The following is a 19,127-nucleotide window of genomic DNA, read 5'->3' on the forward strand; positions in this document are numbered from 1 at the left end:
GTGTCTTTGTCTGGAACCTCACTAATCTTGAGTGCCCCATAAAGACAGAGATTAGTCTGATTCAAAGCTGTCTCTGGATCCGATCAGTGGTAAGGAATTCATAAAATTGTTTGCTGGCAATACTAATCTCCTTTTCAGCCACTATAGCTTACCTTCTTTACTTGGCTATCTTTACATAGATAAAAAGAAAATATTCATACTGCACCTGTGATGGACTTTGCAATATACTAAATGCACTTATATAAAGAAGCTCCCATAATCTGTACCATAGATTCCTAAGGAATATCATATTTCCCACTTTATTTTACAGGTAAAGGGAATCTGGGGGTTGGGGGTGGGGTAGGGGTGGGGGGAGCCGCAGTAACTTACCACACAATGATGCCTCCTACCCTGAAGTCACTTACCGGTTTCTTGCCAACAATCATGCGCTCCACAGCCTGCACCTGGGACACATGGTCATCGTTGGTCCTCAGTTCTCGACCTTGGATGCGCTGGTAGATGCCTACCAGGAGGTCACGGGGGATGTCTTCACCATTGTCAACTCCTACATGGAAAGTATAACAAAGGAATATGTCCCATCAATATAGAGGGTAGGCAGTAGTGGGGTTCTCTATAATACCCCACATCCAGGCATAGGGATAAGACGTGCTTTTCAACAAAACAGCCAATCGCTTTTTTTGTAGGGTAGGGATTTTGTCTAAATGACTTGTAACACACTGTAATTAAGGCACCCAGGTACTACTTTTTATCTTCCTTTTTGCCCCTCTTAACTGGGAATAGTACTTTCAAATGATATACAGAGTTATTAAGAGTCTGGGTGGGTTGGCATGTCTACTGATGTCGTGGTTTCAGAAATGAATCTAGCAAGACTGTAAATATTCAATCCCATCAACTCCTTTCCAAAACATATATCCTAAGGGATTATTCAGAAATATTTGTGAAATTGATGTGGAAGAATGTTCACCAAGTAGTATTTATGGAGAAATTCTGAAACAGCTTAATTTCTAACAGTAGAGGAATAGTTAAGTAAAGGATAGTTTATCTATAACGTGATGTTTTACCAAAATATTTCAATAGTGTGAGAAAATTCTTATAGCAAGTTAAGTGGCCAGGCAGTGGTGGCGCACGCCTTTAAATCCCAGCATTTGGGAGGCAAGAGGCAGGTGGATTTCTGAGTTCAAGGCCAGACTGGTCTACAGAGTGAGTTCCAGGACAGCCAGGGCTATACAGAGAAACCCTGTCTCAAAAACAAAAAACAAAAGCAAGTTAAGTGAAAGCCAGAGAGATGACTGAGCAGGTAAGGTTGCCTGCTGCCAAGTCTGACAGCTTGAGTTCCATCCCTAGAATCTATTTGGTGGAAGAAGAGAACCACTTCTTGCAAGTTGTCTTCTGACCTCCACATGAACAATTATGGCATGTGTATGTCCACATCTATAGCATGTACAAATACACCACACAAATAAAATAGATGTAATGAAAAATAATTTTGGGCACTGCTGAGCATTAAACTCAGGACCTCGTGATAGCCCCCATGTTCCTCATTCCTAAAATAAACATGTATTACTTTCATTTGTTTGTTTGCTTATTTATTCAATAACTGAAGGAAATACATAGTCATATGTGTACACGCATGCATACATGCACACACACACACACACACGCACACACAATCATCTCTCCAAGTCAGATTAATAAAATGAAATTGCCAGATGCCTTAGTCCCAGCACTCGGGAGGCAGAGGCAGACAGATCTCTGAGTTGGTCTACAGAGCAAGTTCTAGAATAGCCCCTATCTTGAAAACAAACAAACACACATTCCTCCATATTCCATGAGAGATTGGTTCCAAGATCTTCTATCAATACCCAAATCCAAAGATGCTCCTGTCTCACATATAAAGTTGTATAGTCAAGTATTGTTGCCAAGTGGTAAGGTGTTGGTCTCAAAAACTGGGGGAGTATTTTCATATAGCCTACATAACATCTGTTACTTTAACTCATCTCTATATTACTTACAATAACCTACTTCAATGTTAATGCATGTAAACAATGGTTTTACTATATTATTTAGGGAATAATAACAAGAAAAAATGGTTGTACATGTTCAGTACAGACCCAGGTCGTTGTTGGTTTTTCCAGAACTTTTCAATCTACAGTTGGTTGAATTCATGGATGCAGACCTCAGAGATATGGAAGACTGACTGTATATTTGGTGAGCATATATATATGGATGAATGAATGATGGCAAGATTACAGGAAATAGCTCTGGCTGCCCTTTGATCTAATTTCCCATCTTAAGTCTACCATCTTTTCTCCACTCTTGACTGTGTGCTGAATGAAATTTCTCCCTCTTCTTTTTAAGGCTTCTGCTAGGGAACAAAAAATGACTTCTCCTTCAGAATTACTATACTTTTCCCCTGGACAGGTGCTAAAGGTCCATTCTTCTCCCTGCTGCCTTTATCACCTTAGCTGCCAGACAGCTTAAAGCCTTCAACTACGTGTTTATGACAGTCAACAACTTTGTCTTGTTTGCCCCATCTCTAGTTTCCCTCTTTCTTGCTTTTGAAATAATCGCAATATCTGTGTCACTTTAAGTAGGCTGCTTTTTGGTGAGAGCTAGGGCCTTGACATCAACACAATAAACCAAGAGAAAAGATCAGAGTGACACCATTTATCTGGCACAGGAGGATCTCAGATAGTGGATCCATCTGACCTTCCCAAGTGTTCGACTATCCTATCTCAGTTGTTTCTCTTAAGAACTTCACATTTTCTTCCCCCTGAGCCTTTGTTGTTCTTTCTGCTAAGTGAGTCCTCCTCAATTTTCAGTCTGTCACCTTTAAGGCTCACCATAAAGAACAAGCCCTCCAGGAAGTCTGTAGGAGGTGATTGCTCTAGTTGTCTTTTGCCCCCTTTGACATCGCTGTTTGCTTTCTGTCTTACCTTGGTTATCTAGGTACTACATTTCAATCTCTCTAGCAAGCTGGAAGAGCTCTCAGAAAAAGACTATAGCAGCCTCCCCTCCATTGTCCTTTGTACTCATTTTACTTGGTATACATTAAGCATCCAGTAAGTGTCCACTGGCTGGGTGGTTTGGTTGGCTAAATGAATAAACAAATGGAGAAAAGGGTATCTAAAGTAATCAAATGAGTCTTTGTAGGTATAAGTAGGGAAGACAAGGAGAGAGATAACAAGGAATAGATGAAGGAATAATTGAGTGAGTCAAGCAGTTTAAGAGCTAGGCTGTTTTGTGAGCAAGAGTCATAGTCTTTTTTTTTTTTTTTTTTTTTCAGAGTCATATTCTATAGGCCTGAGTCAATTCTTAGTAAATAGTTGATCTGGGGGTGAGTACACAGACAGACAAATGTTTTTCTTTACAGCACTGGAAATCAAACTCAGAGCCCTTGCACATGCTAGGTAAGCATTCAACTGCTGAGTTTACCACACAGCCTGGCAAATAACTTTGATAAATTTGAGTGAATTAATAAGTGAATGCCCTGGGGAAGTCCAGCCATGAGATAAAGTGACATAGAAAAAGGCTAATTTATAAGGACATCTGGGATCTCTCTCACCCCACTTCCATCTCTACCCTCTTTCCTTTTCTCAGATTATGTGCAAGAAAAATAGATGGGAAATTCTGGTCACCTCTCAGGTTCTTAATGAAGTCATCCAGCTTCATCTTGCGCTCAGCCTTGACACTGGGGCTATACATATCGGTATTGAGGAGGATGATGGCAAAAGCAAGGATGAAGATGGTGTCTGGGTTCCGGAACTGGCGAACGAGGGCAGGGTTACAGACACAGTACCGCTGGCTGTGAGACAAGAAGGGTTAAGTCCAGACTTAGGTGCCAGCAATTTCCACCTACCCACCCAGGTTGCCATCACAAACCCTTTCCTTCAAGAAACACTCCCTAAGCATTTGGAGTCTGTCCTTTTCATTTGAAAAGGCATCATCATGAAAAATCATAACCACTACCTTCTTGGAACTTTTCCAGGAGATTTATGTACATTGTCTTATGCAATTTATCACAGTACTACATGGATGCTATTTCCTCGTTTCTTTCTGCCTGTAGTCCTGAGGATTAAGCCTTGGGCCTTGAGCATGCTAAGCATATGCTCTACCACTGAACTACACCTCCAACTCCCAAGCTGTCCTATTTTACACAGGAAATAATGAAGGCTTGAAGTGGTAAGGTAACTTGCCCAGGCAATAGAGCTGGTGAATGGTAAAGCCGGGATGAAAAAAAGCAATCATGTGGCCTCAAAGCAAATCTTCCTCCACCTCTCCCGACAAAAGCTCCAAAGGGGTAGAGCAAGAGTCAGCCCCAGCTCTGTCTGATCTTCAAAGCATTTAGAGCTAAGCATAGATAATATGGAGTTAGATACACTCAAGTTTAAACCCTGGTTCAGCTAACTTACTCTAATGCCCCTGAATTTTAGATTTGTCACCTACAAAATGAAAATACCAGTAGAAGGATCTACCTCACAGAATGGTAGTCTTTTTTTCCCTTCAGTACTGGGCACAGAAACGAGAGACTCATAGTGATAACAATTGGCAAATGCTCTGTCACTGACTTACACACCCAGATTCATGACTGCTATCATTTATTGCTGATCTTATCACTTATTACTATGCCTATATCTCAGATGCTAGAGCTAGTACTTCATATTCACTGACTCTGAACCTTACAAATTGCCTCTTAAGATGGGATTTATCATTTCTGAATTTTTGTTTGTTTGGTTGGGTTTTTTGTTTTTGTTTTTGTTTTTTTTTTTGAGACAGGGTCTCTCAGTATACACTCCAGGCTGTCCTAGAACTCACTATGTAGACCAGGCTGGCCTTGAACTCAGAGATCTACCTGCCTTTTCCTCACCAAACCAGACCTTTGTTTCTGTTTTATGACGAGAAAATTATAATGCTCAGAGAGTATTGTCTTGTGGAAATAGGGCCCCATGGTAGAAAGGGGAAGCTTCAGGAGTGGGAAGCAGGCACACCTGAAAGCTTCAATGAGTCGCTCCACTTTCTGGGCCTCACCCTGAACTCGGATATGGGATTGGAACTTCCTGAGTGCATCGTCCAAATCCATAGAGGAGAAGTCCATCTCATCCACCACACAGCTGAAGAGTAAAGAAGCAGGGTGGGTGGTGGCAGTCTTCATTTCTCTACACAAACCACCGACTCACCCACTTGCATAAGCAGCCCAAAACTCCCACTGACAGACTCCCACAATTTGGACCTACAACCACAACAAGTATCACACCTGAGGACAGAATGTTTGAAACTCAAGAAAATCGAAGGCACGTGCTCACTACGAGTGCTTTCCCTTAATCTATTCATTTTAGTGATGGGAAACGGAGGCCCAAAGCAAACTATTAGCTGAGCATGGCCCTGTCCAGAACCACCCTTAGGAGAGTTTAGGAATAGGGTGAAAAGAAATAAGAGCCTTTTGGAGCAGAGGGGTATGGGAACAGGAAAATCTATTCATATTGTTTTGAAAGTTTATCTGAGCAAAAAAAGACAGACTGCCCCTTTCCTCCTCCCTCCTGCCTTTCTTTTTCCAGGAATCCCTGGCCCGCCTGCCCCATGCTGGGGTCCTCACTCCAACACATCTCTGTTGAACTGCTTCTGCCGGTTCCCCAGGAATTCCCCTATCATCTGCCGGCTCAGGCCTTTCCGCTCCAGGATGAAGTGAGCCACTCCCACAGGAGTGTCTGACAGGAAGCCTCGCTCGATCAAATACTGGATACCTTTCTCTGGCTTCCTGCAGAGAGAGAGAAGGTAGATAATATAGTTGTTCCTCTAGAACTGTACCTGGTCCTATTTCTAAAACTGATTCAGAGTTGGATTAACCAGGGCTTCAGAGAGCCAAGGATAGATCATGTGGTCAATTCCTTCAGGGTACAGATGAAAACATTGCAGCACAAGAAGAAACTACTTTCCCATTTCAGAGTTTCGCAATTCCAAGGTATCCTTACACTAATTTCCTCTTTTACCTGAGGCATACCACAGTTAGAAAAAAAAAAAAGAAAAAAAAAAAAAGAGGATGTTCTCTGCAGGAATTATCATAGGCCCAGCAAATCAGTCTTGTAGAGGGGGCCTGAGTTCTAGACCAAGACTGCTTCCCTGAGTCACAGACCCTCAGGACAGGGAAGAAGTAAAGAGGTTACTTTGTTCTATGTCCTACATCATACCCAGCCTCTGTGACTGTTTCCACAGACAAGACACTTCCAATGTTTTTGGAGAGTGGGGCCAAAAACCTCTTGGTTGGACTTGTCCCATATGCAGTCTTAGAAAGGCCTCCATAAAACTAAATTTGCAAGTTTGGACTTCGATGTTCTTTCGGTTTCTGAGCAATCACTTTCTAACTGCATGGCTTTGGGCAACTTTTACTTCTCCGGGTCTCAGTTCTTTATCTCTCAAATAAGAATATTACTATGAATTTCACTGAAGTTATTGCGAAAGTTAAATGTAGGTGGCAGTGTTTAACAGACTAAAAAGATGTGAAGTCTTACATCAAATGCCTTCCATTCTATCTAATGTTTTCCAATTGCAACTTATGTTTTCTAATTATTTTCTAATCAAATGCCACACTCTCATCCCCATTCCTAAGCACCTGGCACAGAACCAGGCACTTAGAAGGAGCTTAGTCACCGTTAGTCACACAAGCCTGCCACCAAATACACAACCCTACTTACGGAAAGATGAAAAATCTGAAGCCCAAAGAAGGAACACACATTATCTTAGACTAGACAACGAGTGAGCAAAGGCAGACTAGGGGTCCTGGTCTAGGGTTCATTATTGTCCAGAGTGCCCCCCTCTCTAAAAAAGGGGGAATAGGGAGGACAATGCCCAAAGGCCATTTGGGGAAAACATCTTGCTCAAAATCACACAAACAGGTACTAAAAGCACTAGGACCTGAACTCAGGAGTCTCTCTATTCTGTTACTCTGAGTTTTTTTTATTCTTCTTTGTTTCTTACTTTGGTTAGCTATCTTTTGAGACAGGGTCTTACTTTATATCCTAGGCTGGCCTGCTTGTCACGACAGAGCCCAGGCTATCTTCTATCTTGTGGCAATCCCTTTCACTCAAGCCTACAGAGTGCTAAGATTTACAAGTGTAAGTTACTACATCCACCTTCTGCTGCCCTTCTCATCCCCGGACATCTGGGAAGAAATACCATTCATCAAATGCCAGGATGGCAGAAACCAAGGTCACTGCTTGGAGCTAGCCTCTAAAACAAGGTGCCCATGCAGGGTGGAGAGAGGCAAGAAAGCTAGAACCGAGAGCACATACTTATTGAAGAGGTTGAGGCCAATTCTGTAATGCCGCCTTTGTACCACATCATTGTTGAAGGCTGGCGAGTCCCAGCTGTGCCTTGTCTCCCGCTGGTAAGTCTGCTTGCACAGGCCAGTAGCTGGAGGTTCCCTCAGGCTATCCCGAGAGGAGGAGCCAGAGCTGCAGTTGATGGTCTCATTAGAGTTGCTGGAGCTCTCAAGGCTTTCATTGTCTCCACCATCAGAGTTCTCACCTGCTGCCTCACACTTCCCCAACCTCCGACCTCCAGCCACACCACTGGGCCCAGTACCACTATTGGGGGCTGGTGGCAGAGGCCCTGGTGGGGCTGGAGCTGGACCCTCAGGGGCAGGGTAATGGCGGTGTGGGATTGGGGCCCTGCCTGGTGGCCCCTTGTGCTTCAGGGTCCCATGGGGGCTGCAGCCATCAGCCTCATACACCAGCTGGCGGTGGACAGAGCCGCGATCTGAGCGGTCACTCAGGTCTACAGAACTGTCACTGGGAGGCTCAATGGTGAGGAGGGGGAGGTGTGCAGCCCGGAGCCGGAAATCCGGCACTCCAAGCACCCAGGACCCCTTCGAGTGCCTTCCTCACGGCTACCATCTTCCCGGGTCCCTGGTGGCATTGGTGGAGGAACTGGTGGGAGGGGAGCTGGTGCCCAGAACTCAGGGCGGCCTTGGGGTGGGGGCTCTGTGCTGGGCAGTCGCTCAGGTGATGGAGGAGGAACTGGGTCATCCAAGTAGAGGGGGAGATCACTGAAGGATGTGGCAGAGCTGTCTTCTTGCTGTTCCTTTGATTCTCGCTTCTCCAGTTGGGCTGACCCTGGCTCCTCAGACATAGACCCTGATGGGTGGCAGTTCAGGGCCTCATCAATGGATTCAGCCAGAGACTTTACCTGTACACAGTGAAAGGTTAAAAGAGAAAGGAATCATAAAGAGAGGAATGGTACAAGGATCAAAAGGTGAGAAGAAGGGAAGGGAAGGCAGGGAAAGCTTCCTGGTGGGTCAGCCAAGAAAGCAGATCCTTTGCCATAGGTTCTTTATTTTAAATGTTTAAAATACATACTTATTTAACGTGTGCATGTGTATGAATGTTTTGCCTGCATATGTCTGTGTATCAATCACATGTGTGTGTGGTGCTAGTGGAGGCCATCAAACCCCCTGGAACTGGAGTCACAGAGGGTCATGAGCCACCATGTGGGTGCTGGGAACCAACCCAGGTCTGCCATCTTTTCAGCCCCTTATTGTTTCTTTTATACACACACACACACACATTTTTATTGAAAATAATTTTTTTCATACAATATATTCGGGTCATAGTTTCCCCCAACTCCTCCCAGATCCTCCCTACCCACCCAACCTCCATGCCTTCTTTCTCTCTTTAGAAAACAGACAAACTAGAAAAATAATTTTTAAAAAGGACAAAAAAAAAAAAGCACAAGAAACACAGACAGACATTTAATTAAAACCCATAAAAAACAAAAATTGGAAACCATAATACACAAGCAAAAGACCAGTAAGACAAAAAAAAAAAAAGTCTAAACAAAGCAGTATGAGATAAAACGGCTACAAAAATACCATTGAGTTCATTGGGTGTGGTCCAGTCAGTCCCTTATTTTAAACTTTATTTTTTTTAAAGGTTGCAAAGAATCCCATAGGTTCTTACTAGTTTATAAATAACTCCCAGGGGAGTCACTGTGAGTTCACAGAAGCTAGGACTAACATTGACAAAATGCCTTCTTGGGCACTCCAGTATCCTCATCTCTATATCAAATGCTCCCTTCTCCCTGATTCAAGCCACACTCTTACCTCTGTCCTATAGGCTCAGTTCCCATCCAGGGAAAACCCCAAATCTCAGCTTCCTCCCAGAGCTCTCTGTGTGAAACTCTCTTAGGAAATCCGTAATATTTACTCTTGAGAAAATGAACACCTAGTAACTCTGTCTCCAGGTGTACTCAGCTTCCAAACTGGCCCCAGTGATCTTTACCTCCTGGTATTCATAATCTTAGATATCATACTGTATTAAAGTTGGTCTGTGTGGCTCACAACACATGGTAGATAGTGAAGGCATATCATTCTGAAATGACACTGGCAAGTACTGCAAATTCTGTCTTGCATGCTCTTTGACTTGTATTCTTTCAGACTCCTCATCGAACGGAAGCCACACTGTGAACAGTCCTGAAAGGGACTGCCAACAAAGGAGGAAATTGAGCACAGAAGCAGACCTGCCAGCCCCAGTCCAATCTTCTGAGATTGGGTCCTACACAGCTTAACAGCAGCATCCCGGGAGACCTGGAAAAAGAATCATTCAGCCACACCCCTCACAGCTTCCTGGCCCTCAGAAAGTGTATAAGATAATAAATGTTTGTTGTTGTGTGTGGTGACACACTTGTAATTATAGTACTCCAGAGGCTAAGGCCAGCCTGGGCTACACAATGCTCCTCTGTTCAGAAGAAAAATAAAGAAAAGAGACCATTTGTTGTTCAAGCTCAGTTCTAATCTCAGGTTCTTTATTTGTTTTAAAGTCTGTTATGACTGTATGTGTGAGTACATGATGTGTGGGTGTAGGTACAGAAGCCACAGCATGTTTGTAGAGTCAGAGGACAACTTTGTGGCACTTCTTCCTCTTTCCACCTTTCCATAGGTTCCTGGGATTGAATTCAGGTCTCCAGGCTTGCACACCAAACACCTTTACCCTCTGAGCCATCTCACTGAGTCTCTTTGATTCGTACTCTGACCCCTAAAGTCAGATTTAAATTACTAAATTTTGGGAGGTTGTTTGCTGCACAGTAATAGGTCTAATACATTTTCCCCCAATCTGACTTAGATAGCAATCAGGCCTGGTTCTTCTCTCTTTCCATCAGATGGTATTTTCCTGTTCTCTATCCTTCCCTTGAGGGATAGGTGCGAGCCCAGTTTCTATTTTAGATCAGCTACTGCTTGACATAGAAAAGATGCTTAATTATCACATGGACGGATGGATGGATGATGCAGACCTTCCCTTCCTTACTTCTTTCCTTCCTCCAATTTACTAGCCTCAGAGAAGCAAGGGTAGACCAATGATAGGGTCAGATAACAGACCACAGCGATTTCTTCTTTTATAAAACTTCATTCATTCAACAATTTTTACCAAGTACCTCCTTAGCTTTAGGAGGAAAAAAACCTAACTAGCAGTTACCACATACCAGGTACTTTCGTATATGTTACCTAGTTGAAAGGCATCTCCACAACAGCCCTAAAACAGCACTAAAAAGAAAGCTCTACCTCTGTTTTACTGATCAAAAGGTGAGACCATTTGCCTGAGATCATACAGCTGGGAAATGCACAACTAGGGTTTTCACACGGGGAGCCATGTTGAAATCTCCCCAGTTTAGAATGACCACTCACTGCCATGTCCATTCCCATCATTCCATGTTTTAGCGGATGCAATCACAGTGCCTGGACAAACAATGCACTTTTTCAACATCTCTAACTAGTGACATCTTTCCAGTCCCGTAAGGCCTACTTACAATGCTATTTTCTCCAAGAAACTGGTCTGGTCTTCCCAGAATCCCTTCTGGTTCTGAGCACATTCTATTTTAGGAGATGACCATGCACCTACCTATATGCTTCTACTGTCTACCAGACTGGGAGAGCCTTAAGAATATGGACCAGAGCACATGCTTCAGCCTCAGTCCTTTATAAAACAGGGAAAAGAATCTCTATGTCACAGGTCTATTGTGAAGCATACAGAGTACCTGGCACCCAGCAGGTGCTCATTATGTTAGTAAAGCCTCTATTTGATATATATCAAGTTTCACAAAGTAATGACTTTTTGTCTTATTTGTTCTATATATTCATATTTTTATTGCATTTATTTAGAGTGTGTGTATGTGCATATGCATGCATGCATATGTGCTTGTATGTCACAGTGCATATGTGCAGGTGAGAGGTAAACTTTCAAGAATATTTTCTTGGGGCTGGAGAGTTGGCTCAGCTGTTGCCTTAGTTACTTTTCTAGCCCAAAGTTTCAAAGTCCTTCCACAATCCTCCCCCAAACATGGTAAGGTCCTGTCACAGCAATATCCCCTGAACCTTGTACTAACTTCTGTTTTAGTTAGAGTTTCTATTGCTGTGATAAAACACCATGATCAGAAGCAACTTGTGGAGGAAAGGGTTTTACTTCAGCTTCAGCTTTTAGTCCATCATCCAGGCAAGTCAGACAGGTCAGAAACTCAAGGCAGAGACCTAGAGACAGGAGGCTGATATAGAGGCCATGGAGGGGTGCTGCTTACTGGCTTGCATGGTTGCCTCAGCCTGCTCTCTTTATAGCACCTAGGACTACCAGTCCATGGATGACACCACCCACAGTGAGCTGAGCATCATTCATCAGTGGAGACTGCCCACAGGCCAGTCTAATATGGGCGTTTTCCTCAACTAAGGTTTCCTCTTCTAAAATGACTCTATCTGTGTCTAGCTGATGTAAAAACTAGCAGCACAATAACTAAGAGCACTTGTTACTCTTGCAGAGAGGACCCAAGCTCATTTCCCAGCACCCGCATTCATAAAGTTTCATGGAATCACACACCCTCTTTTGAATGCAACAGGTATGAGGTGTGCCCGTGGCACACAAACATACACGTAGGTAAAACACCCCAAACATATAAAATACAATAAATAAATCTTTTTATAAATAAGTTTTGGGGGACTGGAGAGATGGCATCGTAGTTAAAAATATACACTGCTCTTGCAGAGGACCTGAGTTTGCCAAATGTGTTACAGATGCCTTTAACTCTAACTCCAGGGGACCTGACACCCTTTTCTGGCCTCCTCAGGTACCTGTACACACATGGCGCACACACACACACACACACACAGATACACAAACATAAAAATAAAATATTTAAAATAAAGAATCTGTTCTCTCTCCTTCCATAGTGTGGGTTCTGGAGATCAAACTTAGGTCATCAAATGTGGCAGCAAGTGTCTTCACCCACTGACCCATCTTACTGGCCCTATGCACCCATGTTCTAACGTGCTTGTTTTAGCAATGTACCTTTTTTTTTTTTAACAGTGCTGGAAATGAAGCACATAGTGTGGCACAAGTTAGGCAAGTACTCTACTACTGAGCTACATCCCTGTCTTTGGGGTTTTTATTGGTTAGTTGGTTGGCTGGTTGGTTGGTTGGTTGGTTGGTGTTCTTTGACACAGGTATTCCCGATCCTGCCTCAGTCTCCCCAGTGCTTCAATTACAAGTATACACTCAGCTGTAACTTTTTCTCGTGTTAACAACTCTCTCCCACCACTCTCCAAGTCTCCATTCAAAATCACTGCTACTTGTTGCTGTTAAGTACTTAATAGCGCAAATTCTTGCAGTTTGGAAAAATAGATAAAAAGCAGTAGAAGCAGCCAGGGCCCAGGAATGGAGAAGAAAAGCCCCTTTCGGGGCTCCTGACCTGTTTGGAGAAGGAGTCCTCGAGCTCTGTGGATGTCATTAGAAAACTCTCCAGATGTGGTGACGGAACTTCCAACCACCATCGATGCCCCCACCACAGGAGCCTCCATAGGGGAGGCCCCGGTCAAGCCGGTGGCTCGGGCGCCAGCCATGGCACCCTCATCCAATGAGGCAGGCTTGCCCTCGAAGTATGCAGGGTTCTGTGCTTTCTCGTACTCCTCAAAGGAGAACTGCATCCGCATGTTGGACAAGATGATGCGGCGGGACATGCGGCTCTCGGAAGCTGAGCTGCGCAGCCGCTCAAAGTTCTTATTCATACGGTACTGGCGAAAGGCTGTTTGGATGGTCCTGGCAGCCCTGCGGCTCAGGAAGGAGCCCCCATACTTCCTCTCCAGCATTTCCACCTGTCAGAGGAACAAGTTCAGAAAGTTGCCAGGGCCTCACCATATCCCCGTCAAGTCCTAACTAATTGCTGGAAGTCAGGACAGGCTCTGTGCCCAGGGTTTTCTCACTTATAATCTCTAGATGTACACAAGGGAAAAAAGGAAACATATATATTTAAAATCAGAAAAAAGCTTAGAAAAAAACAAAACAGAAAGAAAAAAGAAAGAAAGGGAACAGTAAACAAAGAGGAGGAAGCTGAAGGAAGAAGAGAATCAGAGTTAAGAGAAAAAGCAGGAAGGAAGGAAGAAAGAAGGGAGGGGGTGACCAGACGATTCATCTACAGTCTAAACAGCTAGGCATAGCCATAATTAATGTGTTGATAACGCTCTTCCAAGTCCTATTTTTCTTAAATCTTGTATAATGTCCTCCCCTCCCTCCTCCACCCCTCCCCTCCCCTTTCTCTCTTTTACACCCCTAGACAGTGTATTGCATCATACTGTGAAAGTGTCAAGTTTATGTGTGTGTGTGCCTCCCCCCTTAGATTGCATGTTGTTGAAGGCTGGGTGCAGGTCTCATTCATCTTCTCGACCCCATTATAGGAGCTCAATGATGTTTGCTGCGTGAATAGGAGACTCAGTGCATGTGCCGTGAATGTGTGAATCGTCCTGTACAACGGTAAGGCCCTGGAGCCTGTCTTCTCCAGTTCCAGCCTTACTGTCCCTCCCTGAATACCAACCCTCAAGTGCCACACCCCAACCTCCCTCCTTTGGCTCTCTCTGTATCCCACTCCCATTTTAAACAGAGCCGTCTCTTCTGCACCTTCTTGTCTGCAGGTCTGTGGAGAGTTCATAGCTGTCTGACAGGGCCTTGGAGCGCTTTATCTCCTCCTCCTCCTGCTTCCTCAAGGCGACACTGGCCGGCTGGAGGCGTGCTCTCTGAGCCCAAGGAAAGGCCCACCCCAGCAGGGGGGCCCCCCATGGTGGCTGCTGGTGGGGGGCAGTTGGCTCAGCCGGTAGGGGGGTTGGCTCCCAGGACTATCAACCGCTGTGCGTCAGGTCACTGCCTGGGGCATCACCCTCCACACTGTGGGGATGAGATAAAATGAGCCAGGATGTGGCAACAGGAGAGAGAGGCTTGCTAGGCCCAACTCAGTGAATACACTAAATCCTGGCCCCCAACCCCATCTTCTCCCATTTTCCTCAGATAACCTAGGGACTCCAACATTTAAGAGACCTTCAGTCTGTCTCTTCACTGCCTGCACAGTTCATTCACTCAGGTGCCCTTGGTTTTCCTTCATTCCCTTTGAGTCCCTTCCCGTCAGGTCAGGTCAGAGCCCCCATCTCCATAAACTCTTTTTGAGACACTGTTCCCTCAAGGGTGTCTTCTCAGTTTTGTCCTCAGTCCTACCACCACCCCTCACAATCTGGTCCCGTCACAACTTTACCCCTAGTCCTCCTCCCACTCCTGTACCTAGCAGCTCCAGCCTCAAATCTTCCTTCCCTAATGGCCTAGTTGTTCTTTCCCAGACCTCTTCTCCACCCAGCTAATTTCATAACCCCATGCAGTGATTTCCCTTATAGTCCTAGTCCCAGAACTACCCCAGACCAGTTTCCTTGACATATCGCCCCCATCCCAGCCCTAGTTGGTGATTCCTGCCCATCCAGGTCCTCCCTCCCCCACCCAGCCCTACCCCTGTGCCCTGCCCCTGCCCTTAGCAGCCTGGAGTCCAGGCCTGGCCAGTTCCCAGGGTTCCCAGGCTGCTGCTGCTGCTGCTGCTGTTGTTACTGCTGCTGTTACTGCTGCTGCTGCGGCTGCTGCTGCTGGTGGTGAGAGGGCAGGGTGAAGGCACAGGCTGGGCCACATTGGGAAGTGCCTCCCATTCAGCATCCTCACAGGTAAAGAGCTGCCCTGCGGGGAAGCTTCCTTTTTCCTCCTCATGTCCTCCTCTGCTCAGCTCCGGGAGGAGGGGCAGGGGGCTCTCAAGCGGAAAGGTGGCAGGAGCTGGGTCCCAGGTCTTGCCTGCTGGGGTTACCTAGAGCTGTTGTTCTGCCAGACCTGCTCCACAGTACCATGGCAACCAGGCTGCCAGGGAACCCAGGTGGCAGCAGAGCTCCAGGGCATGTTGAGAAGCACAGAGGTGGGGTGAACCAGGAAGGACTGAGGCATGGAGGAGGTTGTGGGAGAATGGGTGTGGCTGGGGCTAAAAGAATGATTTTTTAAAAAAAAAAAATCAGGGAAGTAATATAGGGCTGGTGGGGGAGGGGGGTCTTGGCTAGTAAAAGGATTAAAGGGGCTACTCCTCCACCTCTATTGAGAAAGGCCAGGGGGCAAGGCAAGGGCAAGTTGGGTGGGTGGAAGGGGTTACCTACTGGCGAGAAGAGCCTGTGTTGTCTGAGGTCTGTCTGCACTCTGTGCTGGAGGTCAGGGGCAGTAAAGCTGGGGTTCTGCCCTGGTGGGAAGACTCACTCACTGTCTATCCTCCACCCTCCCATGTACTAGTCAGAATGAGACTGAAGGGCTGCTTTGCAACCCTAGATTTCCTTTCCCTCGGACCTTCAGAGGCCCCTGAGGCCACCCTTTACAGGTTAGACCCAGCCCAGTCCAGCACCAAAGACACTCTTGTCTCCCTCAGGATGGCCGGATCCTGCTTACCAACCTCTCAAACATCTCCCTTACCAGTACACATTTCAACCCAGCTTTGAGCAACTGTCTCCTCTATCCACAAAACATCCACAGCTTTGTCTACAAGTTAGTCCAATTTCCAACCATTCTGGCATTGAAGACCTCTCAAGGTTCAGCAGGCAATGTTTTCTAGAATACTTAATACTTAGGTACCATTCTTACCACTTTGTACTTAATAAACTTGGTTGTTCTTTCCAACAGTGCTATAAGGTTGTTATTTGTCTTCATTTTATATAGAAAAACAAAGCCCGGGGGACATTAGCTACCAACAATACAAGCAGGATTCAACTCCAGGCAGAGTGACTTCAGAGTTCACACCCTCAATCATTAAGCAACCCCTTACTCTAATTCACCCAACCCAGGATTCTGTTTCTCTCAAATGTTCCTCAGGCCCACTACCTCCCAAACTGCTCATATAAGACCTTCTACTCCCAATGCTATCCCCATTATTTCTGTTAGTGCAACCTGAGAAATAGTCACATGCTAGTTCTGTTAAGATTCAGGGTATATGCCCCTACTGAGATGTCCTGTGAATCTTGCCACCAGCCAGAAATGACTATTGATCTTGCTCAGATCCCCTATCTTTACACGTGACTTCTTCTTTTTTGGGGGGGAGGGGGCACAAATTAGCTTTGGCAAAGAGTGCACAACTCTCAGTATCCCAGCATAGGAAGAGAATTTGGTAATCTCTCTGTTTGGCACAGGATGTGGGGACAAGATCAAACCACAGTAGGTATTCTGGTGTAAGAGAGTCAGTGGATGTTCTTGGTGGTTGCTCTAATAAAACTCTCACTCAAATTTTATACCATTAACTTCAGGCTTATTTGCAAATGGATAGAGAAGACTGTTGAAAACACACAAATCAGCCCATCTTCCTTCCTCACCCAACCCTGCCATAGCTCCCCATAATTCACTCAATAAAACAACAACCAAGTACTTTCCATGTATCAGCCCCTAAGCACCAGAAATACAATAAAAATCAAAGCTACCAAATTATTTCTTCAAGAAGGTAATATTATAGAGAGGGTAACAGATGAGAGAGAAGGGGGTGGGGTCTGTCATTTCAAATAAATGTTAAGGTAGAAAAAAAAGCATAACGTTGAAAGGTACTGTTTTTTTAATTGTGTGCAGTGTGTGCATGCCTGTGTGTGTATGTGTGTGTGTGTGTGTGAAAGAGAAAGACAGAGGAGAGAGAGACAGAGACAGGGAGAGACAGAGACAGACTAGGGATAGAATTCAGAAAATTATGCTGGCTAGACAGGCTCCTTACCACTGATTCCACAAACCCAGCCAAATTTGCTATTTTAGATGTGATGTCCAGGAAAGTCTTGGTTGTGGGGAATGACAAAGAAGCACAATCCTGGTGGAAATGAGGGAGTGAGCTGTGTAGCTGTCTGAGGCTAGAGAGAGAGTAGAATCAGTACATGTCTACATGTTTAGGGATCATAAAAAGACAATATAGCCAGAACCTAGTGAACAAGAGAGAATAATGAGAAATAAGATTAGACATGTAATGAGAGTTGTACTAGTTAATTTTTGTCAACTTGACACAAGATAGCGTCACCTAGAAACGGGGAACTTCAACTGAGGATTTGTCTCCATCAGATTGGCTTGTGGGCATGTATGTGGGCATTTTCTTGATTGCCAACTGATGTGGGAGGGCCTAGCCCACTGTGGATGGTGTCACCCTGGGCAAGTGCCCTGGGGTGTACACACAAAGTGGGCAGAGCAAGCCAATAAGCAGCATGCATGGTCTTGGCTTCAGTTTCTGCCTCCAGGTTTCTGCCCTGAGTTCCTACTCTGACATTCCTGATGACGAAATAAACCTTTTCCTCCTCAAGTTGCTTGTGGTCTGTGTTTTATCACAGCAACAAAAGCAGACTAATACAAGGGACACTGAACCTATCCTAAAGACTTTGGCTTTTGCTCAGATTGACATGAACATAGGAAGGATATAACCAAAATTATCATCAATAGAACAGCTTTCAGCTTCCTTACCTGGCCTGAACCCTATACCACACCTAAACTTGACTACTTTCTGCTCACACGTCAACATTTAGCAGGTGTGCCTTTCCACACCTGCTTACCTGCTTTGCACATGTTGCCTTACATACATGCCCCTCCGTTATGTTACCGTAGGGCTCTGGAGTCATCTCTGCCCCTTGCAATTCCTTGTAAGTTAGCCCCCTCCATAGTGAAGAGAGGTAAAGTTGATTGTAAATGTAACTCAAGATCATACATAGCTATTAAGTAAGAAAGCCAAATTGCAAACCCGGAGCTCAGACTACACCCCTAATGATATTTCAGCACCTCTCCTACTCCACAACCCTGTGCTGCTCCAGGCTCTCTACTCCTTGGTAATTCCTCTCTTGAGAACTTGCCCCATTTTGATTGCAAAGAGAACAGTCTCAGGAATTGTAAGGTGGCAACACAGCATCCCATGGGACAGACTGGCCAAAAGCAAGGAGATTGCTTGAAGGGATGCTGAAGAATCTGTGACTGGAGGTATGGAACCCCTCTCATGTCAGAGCCCTTAAACACAGGCCAATCACATGGAACCCCCTTCCACCTCACGTATGGACAAATATAATATCACAAGACACATCCAAAGGCCAACAAATAGTTGTGTCTAGAAACAAATATACACATTCATAGTCACACAGAAGTAGACATGAATACATGTAGACACAAACACACATTGCCTGCAGGACTATTCTTTAGGGGGAAATGAGAGCATGCTTTGTAGAGGGGGAGAATAAGCCATGCTACACAAATAACCACAGAACAAAGTGGAAAGTTATCAGGGGTGGGGAATACAGGAAGTGATGGGGGAGTAAAGGAGAGAGATTCCTTCTGCTTGGGGGTGCTGAGCAGAATAAAAATAAACTGGCACTTAACTATGCACCTACCCTGTGTCAGGCATTTTTCCACACATTATTTAATCTGCATGGCAAACACAAGGAAAGAATTAAGATTCCTGTCTTACAGAGGAAGAAAACAGCTCCAAGAGGAAAACTGAATGACAAAGGTCACAGCTAGCGACTGGCAGGATAGGGATTCGGACCCAAAGCCTGTGCTAGCCCTCCTGCTGTCTTGAAGTCTTCCTGGGAGAGGAAGCTCATGGACTGTGCTTTGCCTAGGAGGAGCTAGTCGAGATGAGAGTAGAGCAATCTTGTAAGCCAAGGCTCTAAGATGGGGAAGCAGGTTAGGATGTCTTCTAGAGACTTGAGATTGGTCTGCCCATGACAGAGGGTGGGGCACAGACCCTTCCCAGATGCTACTCCTGTTTAGTTGGGGGGGGGGGGGTGTCTTTTCTCCCTCCTTCTCTTTATTGGTACTGCC

The 19,127-nt window shown here is 45.1% G+C and overlaps 1 protein-coding gene across 1 annotated transcript; it reads right to left on the reverse strand.

The window, feature by feature from the left end:
• Positions 1 to 340: 340 nt before the first annotated feature.
• LOC117702218 (IQ motif and SEC7 domain-containing protein 2-like) lies at positions 341 to 17,938 on the reverse strand. The gene is given in 11 exon segments (XM_076706406.2): positions 341 to 544; positions 3,639 to 3,805; positions 4,989 to 5,111; positions 5,594 to 5,755; positions 7,287 to 7,839; positions 7,842 to 8,181; positions 12,721 to 12,750; positions 12,752 to 12,793; positions 12,795 to 12,856; positions 12,859 to 13,123; positions 17,873 to 17,938. Coding segments are annotated over 11 exon segments (1,989 nt in total). The 3' UTR covers positions 341 to 365.
• Positions 17,939 to 19,127: the final 1,189 nt, after the last annotated feature.

This window comes from Arvicanthis niloticus, unplaced genomic scaffold, assembly GCF_011762505.2.
Source record: "Arvicanthis niloticus isolate mArvNil1 unplaced genomic scaffold, mArvNil1.pat.X pat_scaffold_577_arrow_ctg1, whole genome shotgun sequence".
Classification (NCBI taxonomy): Eukaryota; Metazoa; Chordata; class Mammalia; order Rodentia; family Muridae; genus Arvicanthis; species Arvicanthis niloticus.